Here is a 14,762-nt window from a genome sequence, read left to right as displayed (position 1 = left end):
GAATCAGATTTCACTTTGATGAACTTCTTTGGGACAGGTCAAGACAGGGTTTCTGCTTCTGGCTTCCTAGGGTATGAGTATATGTTGACTATTTTACTAGGAAGCAGTCCTGGGAGGAGGACCCACTGTATCTTAGAAAGTGTTCATAGACAGCTAAGTTTACAGCTGCAGTGAACAGGCTGGACACCTACGTCAGCAAACTGCATGATACCATGGAAGTGCTTAAATTTTTTGTACAAGTAACTGGAAACAGGTGGACCTGTTTTCTCTCTGCAGCTCTCCAGAGGCTGTTTAGCAAACTTGAGCAGTTCTGCTAAGCAGCCTGATCACCATTTGAAGCTAAATACATATAATGTTGATGGGTCAACATTTAAGTTAGAAGGATATATTGGCAGAAATTATTTCTTCCTTGAGATGGTTTTGAAACCGCTCATAGTACATTCTTGGATGTAACACAGACAATCTAGCCTGTTATCCTTGTACACAGAAATTATCGCACACTATTTTCAGTGTTTACTGCTTAATGCCAATGAGTGAACTCCTTTTCTGCATTTAACTAACTTCCAAGTCATCCTGCCAAATATGCTAATTGAAACAGCCTGTCTCCCACCTAAAAGAAGTAAGTAGAGGATAAAAAAGCGGGGGCGGGGGGGTGCTGCAGAAGGTTAGGCTGACAATGCAAAGACCATTTCTGCTTGAATACTGATGAGCCAAGTTATCTATGCTGGCCACCTGCCTAACTATTTGGTTCCTGCCAGTGTTTCATTGCTTGTGCTGATCTTTGGGGAACTGTTACTGTATGAATGCTGCTAAATGATTTTAATCTTTATTTTAATTCTTGTTAGCTTTTAATATAATTGTAAAAGGTAATTTGTGATTTGTGCATTGTCTGACTGCTAAAACCTCTGTGAGATAATAAATTAATATTAAAATTCCCTACGGGAATTCTGGAATTCAGTCAAAGGGCAGACAACTGTGGGTGAAGCCTTATTGAACAGCAGCAAAGTCCTGCCACTGCTGTTGCTGGACATTGACACTGACCACTTTGGTTGCATCAACATAGCATTCTTCATCTCTCCTCAGCCTGTATAAGAGGCAGCGGTGGTCTTTCTTCTTGGCTTCTGGGCACTCATTCTGTTTTGACATCACCTATAATAGCACAGCCCACAGCGAACACTCACCAGTCTTCCCATGAGCTCAAATTCTCACAGCAGAGCTCTGCCTGTGCTCAGGGACCACGAAACCAAGCCACGTCTCTGCATTTCCTCTCCGCTCCTGCACATAACCCAGGGCTTAGCATGGATTTTCCATGGTTCCAGGGCTGTTCTCCACGTCAGACACTCAGCCCAGGCTCAATTCTTCATCCTGGCTAGACACAACCATGGCACAGGCCTGCCACTACCATGCTGTTGTCCATAATGCTAACTGTTTGGCCTGGACCAAATAACATTTTCCAAAAGAGTGATGAAGAACCAGCTAGAAGGGCCTGGACACGGCTGTTTTAAGAAATGAGAATGTTTACTGTATGAATGAGAAATAGCTGGTGGCTGACATTACAGATTAAAGAGCTGTAACTGGGAACCACTCCTTCTGTTTAGTGTAGGCAGCAGGACGCAAGAAATGGTCATACCGTCCGTGCCTAATCCTGGGAACTTTTTGTTTCTGCCGAAGTAAAACTTCCACGGTCCTTTTTCTGGACAGGGGGAAGAGGTTCATGTGTAAGGCACATCCACACTGTAGCAGCAAATTTGGTTAGCCTGGGGAAGTCTGTAGGTATCAATCCTATGACACCATCAGAGATTCTTGTCGTCCTGCCTTCCCATCCACTTCTGGGATCTCTAAAAACATTCCTCTGCATTGGTAAAGGCAAAGGAAGAAGAAGAGGTGAGGGCAGAAGAGAGCCATCATAAATCGCCACATAAATATATCTGTTTCTTTCTCAATATATGGACACACACGTGTATATATATACACACTATATATGTGTGTGCACATCTATACATAGTCCAGCAGGTTTTGGATACTCTAATTTAGAAATCCCCCTCCCCTCCGTGCAATCCCTGGAGCTCTCTCACATGCTGGACAGACAAGCATGCAGCAGCAGAAATCCAGAGCTGGGCCATGACCGAGCCACAGTCCATCCCTGGGCAGGGGCCAAAACATGGGTCAAGGGTTCAGCACCCCGATATAACCACAGAATTGAGTAAGTCAGACCAGAATTCATAAACAAAGCAGACCCACCACAAAGCATGTGCATTCATGCATGTACAGACAAATACCATGTCATTCTAAGTGCATTTTACACTAAAAGATAATGCAATATGAGAGAAAATGTGAGCATGATTTTGGAAAGGTTGAATTGGCTGTGTCTGCCAAAAATACAGGTCAGGAAGGCAGGTTATCCAAAACAGCAGAATATTTTTCCTGTCCCATTATTTATTAAGACCCAGCTCTCTTCCTAGTGGTAAGATGTCCCTTTATATCCCCCAGTCACTAAAAAATGTCAAATATTTCAGTGTTAAATTTTTAAATATTACCTGTACTGCACCTCAGATGCCATTTAGTGTGTGTCTGCCAGGACTCTGTATGAGATCTATATATAGCAGTTCATGTCTTTAAAAAGCTCTTCATCAAGCATAAGAACTTAGACATATCAATGTAGAAAAAAATGTTTCAAGAGTTACCACATAAGTCAGAGAAAAAAAAACAGGAGTAAAATTATGTTTTTCTTTCTCTTAACTGTCTTTTATTTATTGCTGCATGTGATCCCACTGCTCTGCCCTGGTTGCTGTTACAGCACCATGTCAGGCAGTCCGCTCGCAGCACCTGCTGTGTTTCAGTTATTGTTCTTTTGTTCATACAACTATGTTCAGAGACCTGAACAGTGTGACACCTGTCATCTTCATATTTAATTTTGCCTTGAATAATCTTTAACTTATTATTATTACTCCAATCATGTTTATAGGATAGACTGAAGCACAACACAGAGATACGCAAACTAGCTTTAAACTAGACGAATAAAATCATTCTGCTTTCACAGCACATAGGTCTGGTATTTAAAATGTGTAATACACTAATCAAAGAGGCTAAGGCTGGGGAGAAGCCATGGGAGAACAAGGAGGAAAAAAGCAACCACAAAACCTAAACCAAAACCTAAACCTAGCTATGTTACACATCTATTGCTGTCTTTGACTTGAGCATGCACATCTATGCACAGACACGCAGGCATAACCCATTTACCCACCCGCCTTTGACCAGACCGTTAGTTCATTAACTGCAGGTGCAAGATGCGGAGGCTCAAAACATGGATTTGAAAGACCACATTGCCTCGTGTCGCTGCTGTAGCAAAGCCAGCGGAGGAAGGGTGGGCTGGAGCAAGCTGCCATGTGCAAGAACGCAGAGAAATCCTACCTCTCCCTTGGATCCCTGCTTGCCCCCAGGCACTCCAACTGTGGTTTGGAGTAGTGTTGTTTGTAAAGCTTACCATCACGAGAAAGAAGCTGTTACTTAAGCACCCCTGGATCGAGGCTGGGCAATTGGACAAAAGCGATTTAAGTTACTGGAACCTGTTTTCACTTTCAAAACTGACACAGCTATATATCACCTCAAACTGAAAGCAAGCTCTTCTGTTCTTTCAGATATGGGTATTACTTAAACATTTATACACAGTGCTTATAGAGTTCTTTCCACTGATCATGAGACTTTGAACAACCTTGGTGTTCATGTTCAGTATAACTCAATTTGTTTTATGCTTTGTTTCTTTGGGTTTTTTGGTTTGGGGTTTTTGTTGGAGGGGGTTGTTTGGTTTGGGGGGGTTGCCTATGGACTCATTAGTTTAGAATTGATTTTACAGTACAGTATTATATAAATCCTGTGGCTTGCCTTCAGCTTAATGTGTAGCTGTCAGAATCAGACAGATGAGAGTACTAGCTATACTAATACCTCTTGTACTGCAAATGAAAAAAAAACCCTATTATTGCAATGTATAATATGCCACCATTTGACAGTTTGCCTATTCACAAGACACCAGAAATTAGACTGGGAACTTCAGTTCATACCTGGCTCACAGACTCACAGAACGGTCAAGGCTGCATGGCACCTCGGGAGACCTCCAGTCCAACTCTGCTCCTGAAGGGACGGACAGAGCAGGTTGCATCCAGTTGGGTTTTGAATGTTGCCGAGGATGGAGACTCCACAACCTCTCTGGGCACCCTGTTCCTGTGTTTGGCCACCCTCACAGTCAGAAAGTGTTTTCCTAGTTTTAAACAAAATTTCCCATTTCATTTTGTGCCCATTGCCTCTTGCCTTGTACCTGGGCCGTTGATGACAACTCTTCGAGCCTGGCAGTTCAACCAGTTCTCAGTCCACTTCCCCGTTCATTTATCTAGCGCATACTTCATCAGCTGGCTGTGAGAATATTACAGAATACAGTGTCAAAAGCCTTCCTAAAGTTGAGAAAAACAACATCTAGCACTCTCCCCTTGTCCACCAAGCTACTCTTATACTACAACAAGCCACATAATGCTAGACAAATTTAAAAAAATGAAATCAGAACCACAAGTGCTTCTATCAAAAAAACCCCCATCTACCTGAATCTATCTCAAAAGGCTAATTTGAACTTTTTATAAAGTGACAGTAATATCATAGTTAACCTTTTCTAGCGGACTAGTACAACTCTACATGGAACCAGACTATGTAAATTTGTTCTATTCTGGGAAAGATTGAGGACAAGAGTGTGGAATACACAACCCCTCACACCATACACACTCATTTTGTGTGTAAAAATCCTTCTTTTTTCCCTGGTATCTTATTTATGGCAACTTCAGTCCTGAAAACTATATTTTACTTTGTGCATGATACATGACACAGGAGAAAACTGAACTATGGTTTCATAGTTTTACATAGTTCCTCTACCCGCAGCATTAACAGAAGAATGAATTTAAATATAATTTGTCACTAGCATAGTGACAAATATACGTGTTGAAACATTCTTGTTATCTCAGTTTTCAAATACAATCACATGCTTAGGGACTCTACATCTTTCTACATTCTTTGTAAGAAAAAATGAAGAACATTAATGCTTGCAGTTTGAACTTATATCCCTTATAAGTTCTTTCAGAATAACCTTCCCCAAAATTACAAAGAAAGGAAAAGCTGTATCTATTGAAAACATCCCAATAAAATGCTAAACATATTTTATCTAAAAGAAAACAATTTCAAGATGGATGCTTACAAAGAAAGGAAAAGCTGTATCTATTGAAAACATCCCAATAAAATGCTAAACATATTTTATCTAAAAGAAAACAATTTCAAGATGGATGCTTACAAAGAAAGGAAAAGCTGTATCTATTGAAAACATCCCAATAAAATGCTAAATATATTTTATCTAAAAGAAAACAATTCAAGATGGATGCTTACAAAGAAAGGAAAAGCTGTATCTATTGAAAACATCCCAATAAAATGCTAAATATATTTTATCTAAAAGAAAACAATTCAAGATGGATGCCTTTTAATTCCTTACTTCTAGAAAATAACATGGAGAAACATTTTAATTATACCTATACGCTCCACCTTCAGTGTTAGGCTTGTATAATAATTCAAACTTACAGACTGTTCTCTCATTCCAATCCCCTTAGAGCAAAAAGCAGTACAGTCAAATTTTATAGGCCCATCTACAGTTCTGTGGTACAACAGCTGTTACCAGCTGGAGATGCTTTATGCTCAGTTGAACTGACTACGTTAAAAGGCATTTCCCTAGCCACCTTCAAATGAACATTTTCTTTTTCTCTTTTTCAAGAAATTTTGTAACTTAGAACTTCAAGTCCCTCTTTTGAAAGAATTCAGACTGAAATTACATGTGGATTGGAAAGATAAAATGACCTCTTTTTTTTTTTAACAGAAAGATTGAAACTGAATATTATAAAAAACTGTGTGTTAACCCCACTAGCAAACTAATGAGCTTTTTAAAATCTCACACCAGATCATTATATTGAGGTGCCATAAACAGAATAATACACATTACCTGTCATTTACCATAGGTGACAGAGATTTTGGCTGATTTCACCTGAATAAATGGACCTTCTGTTTTTCAAAGATATTCATGCAGACTCTTTCAAAACATACAGATGTATTATTTCAGGGAAGAGTAACTGGATATTGAGCAACAGGGACCACACAGTTTTTAAGTGTTTCACCAAACAGATGTACTATGGTAAAAATTTATAAGATTTCCACAATTTTTTAATTCAGTCCTGGAAAGGAGTTCACATCCAAACTAAATATCAGATGAATATCAGGGACTAAGACCAGGGGCCTGAACTTAACCGCGGCTTCCAAGCTGATCGAAGGAGGTCCCTAGCAAGGCTTGTCACAACTCTTTTTGCACACAGCAATTTTCACAGCTGTCTGAGCAAGGTGATACAGCTACACCACAGAGAGCTGGCCCTGAGCACAGGCACTCATGCCCCAGGAGGAGGCTGGGGCACCGAGGGCTCTGAGAGCTCCTTCCCATCTGTGAAGCTCCTGCACACTAAAAATCCTGCTCATGTGTGTGGTTGAAATAGTTTCCCTTGGAAGTTATCGTTGTTGGTGTATGCCAAATATCAAAATAAATTGACAATATAATTTAGCTAGACAGGTCAAATATGTGGATCATCTTTGTTCATCAAAAAAAAAAAAAAAAAAAAAAAATTGATTAACTGGGAGGGGATGGTTTTCATTAATTGTTTAAATAATGACTTTTCATCCTATTTTAGGCAAAACATTATTTATGGCCTCCTATCTAAAATATTCATTTAACTAGTTTGTGACCATTTCATACAGTATGTATAAAGACCAGTGTATATGAAAATAGGTAGTGTTTCATGTTGACTCACTGAAGCTTCTTGCATTTCTTTCTCCAGCAATTTATCTTCCTAAAAGTAGGGGGGGAATGGAGGAATTTGGTTCTGATGTTCACTACACTTACAATAGGGTCGCATAAAGAGACCCAAAGCTACCATAATACTACAGCTAAGTTGTAGTAAAAAGAGACAGAAGCTTTTTTCATCCATGGAGTAGAGCTTCCCCAGTGCTACTACTTACAAGACTTTAAATGTAAAATTTCTAGGATAATACATCTTCAACACAGTCAACAGGTTGCAATCTATTGTATATGCACAGTTAACCTTCAGTATTATCAGCTTTCAGGTCTTCAAAGGATAATTAAACAGTTAATACTATGATATTTTGCAAGACTATTTCAAATCCTATCTGCAGATGCAAAAGTAAGATCTTTTTAAGCCCCTTAAAATACAAAAAAAGTCAGTTAATTATTTTCAGTGTACAAGCACAAGCAGAAGAAATGTGAAATAAAGCAAGGGGGCTGATTAAAGTTGTGCTTATGTGCAAACACCTAACGACTAGTCAAGGCTTGCTCGCTCTCCCGTTGGTGCACAAACAACTCATGTTCTAGAAGGGCAACCCTAGCCCTCCCCACCCCAGTGAATAGTTTTTCTTCGTATGTTTAGGTTTCAGCTTATTCAGATACCTGTGGTTTGCTTAACAAGGCAGGCACATTCCAAGTGGAATTAGAAGAATTCAGTAAGTTATCCTAGGAATAAATAGCCCTTGCCAGTACCATATTCCAATGCCTTCTCAATGTCAGCTACTTAGGCTTTTGGCTGGCATAAACGTTTACAATATTAGCAAGCCCCAGTCTTTCATTTTACATCATTAAATGTGAAACCAAGATGTATATTCTAACGTATGAGAACATCTGAGATTTTGCCAGCTCTGTATGGTCAACACACACTATGTTTCCACTGACAAGTCAGAGAAATCATATGAAGAAATAAAAAAAATATTGTTCCCTGGCAAGAGTTCTCATACTTTGTGCAAGGTGCCCACAGGCTTTTAATTCCAAAATTGCACTACATCAGTTTGAGCATATGCCTTTCAAAGCAGAAAAAAGTTAGGTGTGAACCTGTTTTATTAAATTGTTTAATAAAAGTGAACAGTGGAAACTTCTCCCAGGGATTGTGAAGTTTATTGCCTGTGCAGAACTGTCTTTGTAACTAGCAAAGAAATCAAACCATCATTCACCAACATACAGCTGCAAACAGGACGGGCACCTACCAGATGTTCTGCTACAGCAGGTCCTGAAAGTTGCACTCTTCTTTCTCCATCACTGGCAGCTTTATTGAAAAGTGCCAGTTAAAAGCCAGTGAATAGGAACAATACTAAACTCTTCTCTACTTCCCACAAACTGCAAGGTCTACAGTCCCTCTTTCTCTTCTTTCTTTCTCCACTTCTTCAGGAATATAATCTTAAAATAAACTTAAAACTTTATACTACAATGCAAATTGGAAGTCTTGCTCTCAAGACAAGTGCCTATTAAAAAAAATATATATATAAAAATCAGCTTTGCACAAAACATAAATAAGCTAAGAAATCTTCACCTACAAAATCCCTATTTTCAAAGATCTAAATGTAATTAAGAAAACAGGAGTATTTATTGCAGTAAAAAATACAATAGGCTGATGTTTTGTAATCAGAGGAGGTCCTCTGGAAGTTCAAACATCAGCTTAATGTTTCAGCATTTTGATTCCACCTTTTCTTCTTTCTTGAACACTACTGTTAATGAATGATGATTACCTGAAAATAAAGGCTAGTTTTATATGTCAAAACTTTTTTTTTATTAGACCAAACAAAATAAAGACTTTTTTTCATACACAGACACTGATGATCCATAGCAGCTCTTACTGCTACCTACAAATCTTGTCTTATATTCATTCTTAGAAATCACACCTGAAATTCTCTGCATACCTCCTGAATTAACTTGACTTTTGTGTCTGGACAACATATTCTTACTTTCTGAATAATTTCCAGCCTTCATTTGCTTCTTCAGCACAAACCAGAATTTCCTTAAAACTAAGCAGATTCACAAACTTCTTCCTTAATTCTCTTATTTATTTTCCTGCCACTACTACTCTCCCATCACAGTGCCTTTGCTTAGAGGATCCATGTATTCTCCTGTCCCCTGGCTTGTATTCTAGGTACATAACTTTAATAACAGCTGGGTCGTTTCATGCACAGATCCATGCAGTCCATCCCCCTAAGTCGCCATGTAAAAAAAACATCTCAAAAGAAAACCTGACCTGCAATGCCTGTATTTTTACAGTGTAGTAGCAAGATTCTCTTTTTACACTGACATACAAAGTACAGCATTTCTTATTCAACATTTTAAAGTAAATGTAAATTTGCAAAACAGTAACCAAAAGAAGAAATACATGCCATCTAAATTGCCTGACATTATTCAGTAAGCTAATTATCATGCCACATACAAATATGCATGATTAACATTTAATTTCTAGTTCTAACTGGAACTGAGGCAAAATACAAGCTAAACCAGCATACTGCATGTGCAAGGTGGGTTTTTTTTTGTGAAAAAGTAAGCCTTCAGTTTAAATACATATAAAAATTAGCCTTCGCTACACTGTGCTGAGGAGTCAGGAAAAAGAATAACAATTTTGTTGATAAGTTACTAGTTCTAGATTCCCCAGCCTTGCATAGCTTTAAGAGAACAAAAAGACATGGAAACAATACTTTTAAAATACATCTCTGTAAATAATGTTTAGATCTCAAAGTGATGTATTTGACAATGTCTCAAGAGTCAGCTGTAATTCCTATTCGCCTTTGTTTCTCTTAACTTTCGTAACCAGGATCACCTAAAATACATATTTTACTAAAACCCTTTTAAGAGAAATCTGTGTGGGTATGAAGACAAACTCTCTTCTCATTTTCTAAGTCAGAATATATGATGTTACACAGAAGCAGCCCATTAAGTTAAAACTGAAGTGTTGTATTTCACATATACTAATTTTCTACTTGACTTATTAGAGGAAAAATGATGCACTGTCTTTCAGTATATACTATGTTTATGTATACAAAAAATATTCTGCTTTTTAGCAATTTATATGTTAAGAAAAGTAGTTATTACATTTTACCTATTTAGTATATTTCAAATAATAAGGGAGATCCTAATGTTTACACCAACTATAAAAGGTAAGAATAAACTTCCTTCCAATTAGCCTTCCATATAACATTTCCCAATTCTTTTTACAGTAATTTTTTATATGAACACAACCACAAAAAGCACTGAAGAAACAAGTCAGCCAAAAATGGGTTCTGTGTGATCAGCCCAACAGCAGTTCTGTTTGATACCAGTATTGATGTAACAAGAACTGAGGCCTCAACCTTTCTCTCCTCAAAGTTAATGCATAAATTATCCAACAGAGTAAAATCAGAAACTAAGTTTTGTGCCTTTCAAAAGAGTTACTTCTCACTAAAAAAAATAATAAAAAATACCAGACAGACTTTAAAAATAGATTTTATTTAATAATTGAAAAAATATACATTGAACTGGATATTTGGAAATTAATCCTACATTACTGAAATAACTTATGAAACACTTTTTGAAAGATAAACTAATAATTAAGTGTAAAAGCCTTCCCCTGTCACACTTCGCAGTGTGACACTGCAACTGTAATGAGCACAGGAGGTAATTACAGTTTTTAAGTAATTGCTTTGTATTTTATAGATATATAGGTCACCACTAATTCATCAGTACCTCAATCAGAAGTTTAGGTTCTATTTTACAACTGTTATTTACACAAAGAAACATGAGATCAATGCAATATCTTAAAACCAAAGCGCTACTGAGGCTGTGTGGGGCATAATGCTAAAACCAATGCAAACAAATTAAAATAGTACAGACAAGGTTTATAAATTACTGAATTCTATAGCGTATGGAATATACACAAAACAATACCACAAAAACATGAATGTGATTGTAAATTGATAAATAAGCAGTATTTTAAATAGGAGAATCTCCATAAAACAGTAAATTATTGTCTCCATTTTGAACAATGGAGGCAAGCACTATTAAAAGCTAGGAAATCTCTTATATAAAATATTAGATCTCTCCTGAGACCTGTCTGTGAAGTAAAAGGCTTACATTATTTATCTTGTGGTATTTTTTTTTTTCTCCTCCAAGAGTTTAGCATCCTCTTGCTTCCGCAACAGTATAATTAAAAGCCTTCCTCCGATTTCAACATCACAGTGTTATCCTTTAGCCAGAGCCAGCTCTAAATAGACATGAAAACACACAAAAAATGTACGGTAACCTCATAATATCCAAGTCCAATCATGCCAACAAGAATGCTTTTGCTCCAAGCTTAAAAACTATTTTAAATTAAGTACTGATTTTCATTCTTCAGGACTCCTCCCTCCACTGACTGTGTTACCCACAGCTCAGATACAATTTTAAATTTTTCCCCAAATGTTCTTCTGAGTGCTTTCATCTCTTTTACCCGGGAATGATCTTCTCCTATAACAACATGGGAGACACCCTCTTCAAGGTGAGAGACTACTTTTGCACCATAAAAACGGAGCTCCAAAGCCCTAACTGATAGTGTTGTTCCATGGATTTTGGTTCTGGGCTCATTAACAACAGCGTAACAGTCCACATAAATAGTGTTTCCTCTGAATATACTGAGCTGACAGCTGTTCCACGAATAATGCTCTTCTAACTCTGTAATCATGTCCAAAGGCATCACCTTACTGTCTTTCATTCTTGAGAACACTTCCTTGAGTTGTGCAACATCTGTGTCTGCTGTATAGCTGTCTCCATAACAATCATACTCACAAGCAAAATGTTCTTTTGTGTCAGGAGACATGTGAATCATAAAGGCCGGTTGCCAAGGCACCAGCTTTTTGGTTTGAAAACACTGAAGGAGCCACTCCGCCCTCACCACGTCGTATTTGTTGGAAGCAATGATATTTTTCACTCTGACATTCTCAGCTCCTACAATGACACAGTAAGTCTCTGGCCCCGGGTTCTGTACCACGCTGCCACCACATTCGGCTATCCTGCTTTCCAGTTCAGACTTTGAGTACTTTCCCGTTCCCGTCATAACACAAAACTCAACATCTTCAAATACATTTGAAACCTTGTTTACACCAGAAAGATCAGGAGCTTTAAATTGCTCAGCTATTCCAATCACCTTCTTCACCTTTGATACAGTTTTCCTTTTTTTCTCTTGTGGCTCATCATACGCATCCATATGAAGGTGCTTAGATGCCAGCTTCCCTTCTGCTTTGCTTCTGAGATCTTCTAACATGTCTGAAGTCATGCACTCGTACCATTCTTTGTCCTCTCTTATCTTCTCAATTCGGGGGAATCTCAAAGTACAGTCAGTTTTGTACACATCACTGTTAACAATCTCAGCTGCCTTGATCTGAACAATGACAGAGTTGCAAGGTTCAATGTACATTTCAGGTTTTTCAGTTCCACACAAGATGTTAGAGGGAGGGTCCTTCCTATGGTAGGGCTTCCAGTGTTTAGCCAGTTTCAAACCTAAATCATACAATTCCTTCATAGTATAGCCAGAGCCAACACGACAAAAAGAGCGGAAAATGGTAGGTTTTTCATTTGGAGGGGGCGTCTCTGCAATAGCACACAGAAAATGAGACATCATTCCACCACGTGAGCCCTTCCCCCAGTAACCACCAACAATTAAAAGGTCTAGTTCATCCATCAGTCCATTGACATATTCTGGTTTGATTTTTAACCAGCCTTCCCCACGTTTGTCAGGCTTGTAGGTGGACATGGGATCTTTCACCATAATCCCTTCCTCTCTGTTATCTATTGCTTCATTTAAAGCATCAATTACTTCTTTTCTTGTTCTGGCACTTTTTTTCTGTACAACATGTATCCTGCCCATTACCGCAGTAAATACGCTACTTAAGATTTCGTATCTTTTGCTTAGTACTTCATGCCCCAACTTCTGATCATTAACCATCAATACATCGAACACACAGAAGCAGGTCTGCAGATCAGAGTCCTCCACCATTCTTTTTATGTCGAATCTGTTTCCTTTTTGCATAAAGGTTTGTGTCTCGGGATTGTAAGCCATCATTTCACCATCGAGAATGCAATTTTGTATATTGCTCTTAAATACATTATGAATAAATGGCGTTAACGAACCATCAAGGGGGGAAGCGCCGAACTGCTGAGTATAGTCAAACCCATTTCGGGAAAAATATTTATACACATCTCCATCTTTGTGCATCTGCATACGCTCACCATCCAGCTTAGTTTCTATGTAGAATATCTGGTTATTCATTTGTTTCTCGATTTGCTGGACATCAGCAATAGCAGCAAGCATTGGTTTAAAGGCAGAAAACAACGTGATAGAAACATCACTAAGTGAGACATTGGGATCGTGCAGTTGTCTGCAAACTTTTTCCAAATCAGTTGTAACATTGTGTAATTCAAGAGCATCAGGATGAAAAATGGAAAGTATAGTTTGTTGACTAACTCCAAGCTTCAGATCCTTTATAATCATGCGGATGAGCCATTTCTGTTCCAGTGCTGTGCTCTGGGTAATTAACTGAAGAAGACTTTTCTTTAACAGACCCTTGTTTTTAGCAGCATTATTATTAGCTATCGCATCCAAGTGTTCATTGACTTGTTCTATTGTCAGTCTGCCTTGTTTCAGGCTCCTAGGTTTTAACACAAAGTACGCGATCATTGCAAAATCCCCGGTATCTCCACGTGAGCCAGCAGGTGTCCTGTAGTTTAACAGCTTTGCAGCATCTTTTCCATCTTTTGGTAAATTAAGCAGTTCAATATACAGCTTCGCAAGCATAGTTTCTTTAATTCCATATGCCATCCTTTCTCTTTCCAACTGTGGAAGAATAAGTCGCATAGCCGGATAAAAAGAATCTGTGGTGTCCTTCTCGTTTTGATGAAGAGCACCGTGGAATTTTCTCCAGGAGTCCAGAAAATCCTTGAAATACTTGGTTTTCTCCGGACGAGGTTTACACGTCTGCATTCGCTCCAGAGTAGCACACAGGTCCGCAAAAGGCACCTGAGCGGCCACTGTTTTTTTTGAAGGCTGCGAAGCGTGCGCAGAAGCCATCGGGGTCCGTTTTTCACTAAGAACAACAACAACAAAAAAAGATCTATTTGTAGAGAAAGAAAACGCCAGCACGTTGTCCCGCCTCGGAAAAGATCTCTCTAAGCAGGCTTTACCGATTTTCCCTCCTTTTTCTAACTCGGATTTAGCCGCTACCTTTACCGAAAGGTCGCTGGCGGGGACCACTGCCCTTCCTTACTGGCGAGCCCCGGCTGCGAGGCCCTCACGGCGAGGCGGGGGCCCTCCCGGCAGGAGGCCGGCAAGGCCGGCGCCCGCCGCCCGCCGCCGCGCACACAGCAGCCTTCTCCGCTCCTCCACCGCCCTCCCCGCCGGCATTGCCCGTCCCCGCCGGCCCTGCCCGTCCCCGCCGCCCGCCGCCCCCGGCGGCTGAGGAGACCCGCTGCGGGCCGGCTGCTCCCCGCCCCACACCGCTACAGCGTTGCCATGGACACGGGGCGAGGGGGAACGGACACTGCCCGGGGCCGGGGGGGGGGGGCAGTAGGACGGACGGACCCTTCCGCTCCGCACCGGCCGCCCCCTCCCCGGAGCGGACTCAGCGGGGGGACGGGGGCGGGGGGAAGCGGGGAACGGCTGCCCCCCGAGAAGACTTACGCGGAACCGGAGGCGGAGGAGCACCCTGTTGACGCCGCAGCCCGTGCCCGTGCCCCTCCCCCGGGCGCGGTGGTTGCGGCCGCGCGGGGGGGGGGCTGGCTATGCTGGCGGCGGCGGCCGCGCCTGCGCAGTTACCGCAGCGGCGGGGAAGGGCTGGCAGAGCCCGGGGCGGGGGAAAAAGGAGGGCGG

The 14,762-nt window shown here is 40.2% G+C and overlaps 1 protein-coding gene across 4 annotated transcripts; it reads right to left on the bottom strand.

Moving 5' to 3' along the window:
* Nucleotides 1–8,353: 8,353 nt before the first annotated feature.
* Nucleotides 8,354–14,676, bottom strand: LIG4 (DNA ligase 4). 4 transcript variants are annotated; one of them, XR_007507964.1, is made up of 3 exons: nucleotides 14,574–14,676; nucleotides 10,997–13,980; nucleotides 8,354–8,370 (listed from the first exon to the last, which is right to left on the bottom strand). XR_007507964.1 is itself a non-coding variant. In XM_049816013.1 (2 exons), the coding sequence occupies exon 2, from the start codon at nucleotides 13,962–13,964 to the stop codon at nucleotides 11,229–11,231; it is 2,736 nt and encodes a 911-aa protein (XP_049671970.1). In that variant the 5' UTR covers nucleotides 13,965–13,980; nucleotides 14,574–14,676; the 3' UTR covers nucleotides 10,404–11,228. The 4 variants fall into 4 exon arrangements, 3 of the variants coding, with proteins under 3 accessions (XP_049671970.1, XP_049671971.1, XP_049671972.1); XM_049816013.1 differs by lacking the exon at nucleotides 8,354–8,370 and having other exon boundaries at nucleotides 10,404–13,980; XM_049816014.1 differs by lacking the exons at nucleotides 8,354–8,370; nucleotides 14,574–14,676 and adding an exon at nucleotides 14,161–14,278 and having other exon boundaries at nucleotides 10,404–13,980.
* Nucleotides 14,677–14,762: the final 86 nt, after the last annotated feature.

Source organism: Accipiter gentilis, chromosome 13 (assembly GCF_929443795.1).
Source record: "Accipiter gentilis chromosome 13, bAccGen1.1, whole genome shotgun sequence".
In the NCBI taxonomy this organism is placed as follows: domain Eukaryota; kingdom Metazoa; phylum Chordata; class Aves; order Accipitriformes; family Accipitridae; genus Astur; species Astur gentilis.
Note: the sequence above shows the minus strand (reverse complement) of the source record. Positions and strands in the feature narration are given on the sequence as shown.

Excerpts from the sequence above, each read along its gene's own strand:
- LIG4 (XM_049816013.1), bottom strand. The coding sequence starts at position 13,964 with ATGGCTTCTGCGCACGCTTCGCAGCCTTCAAAAAAAACAGTGGCCGCT.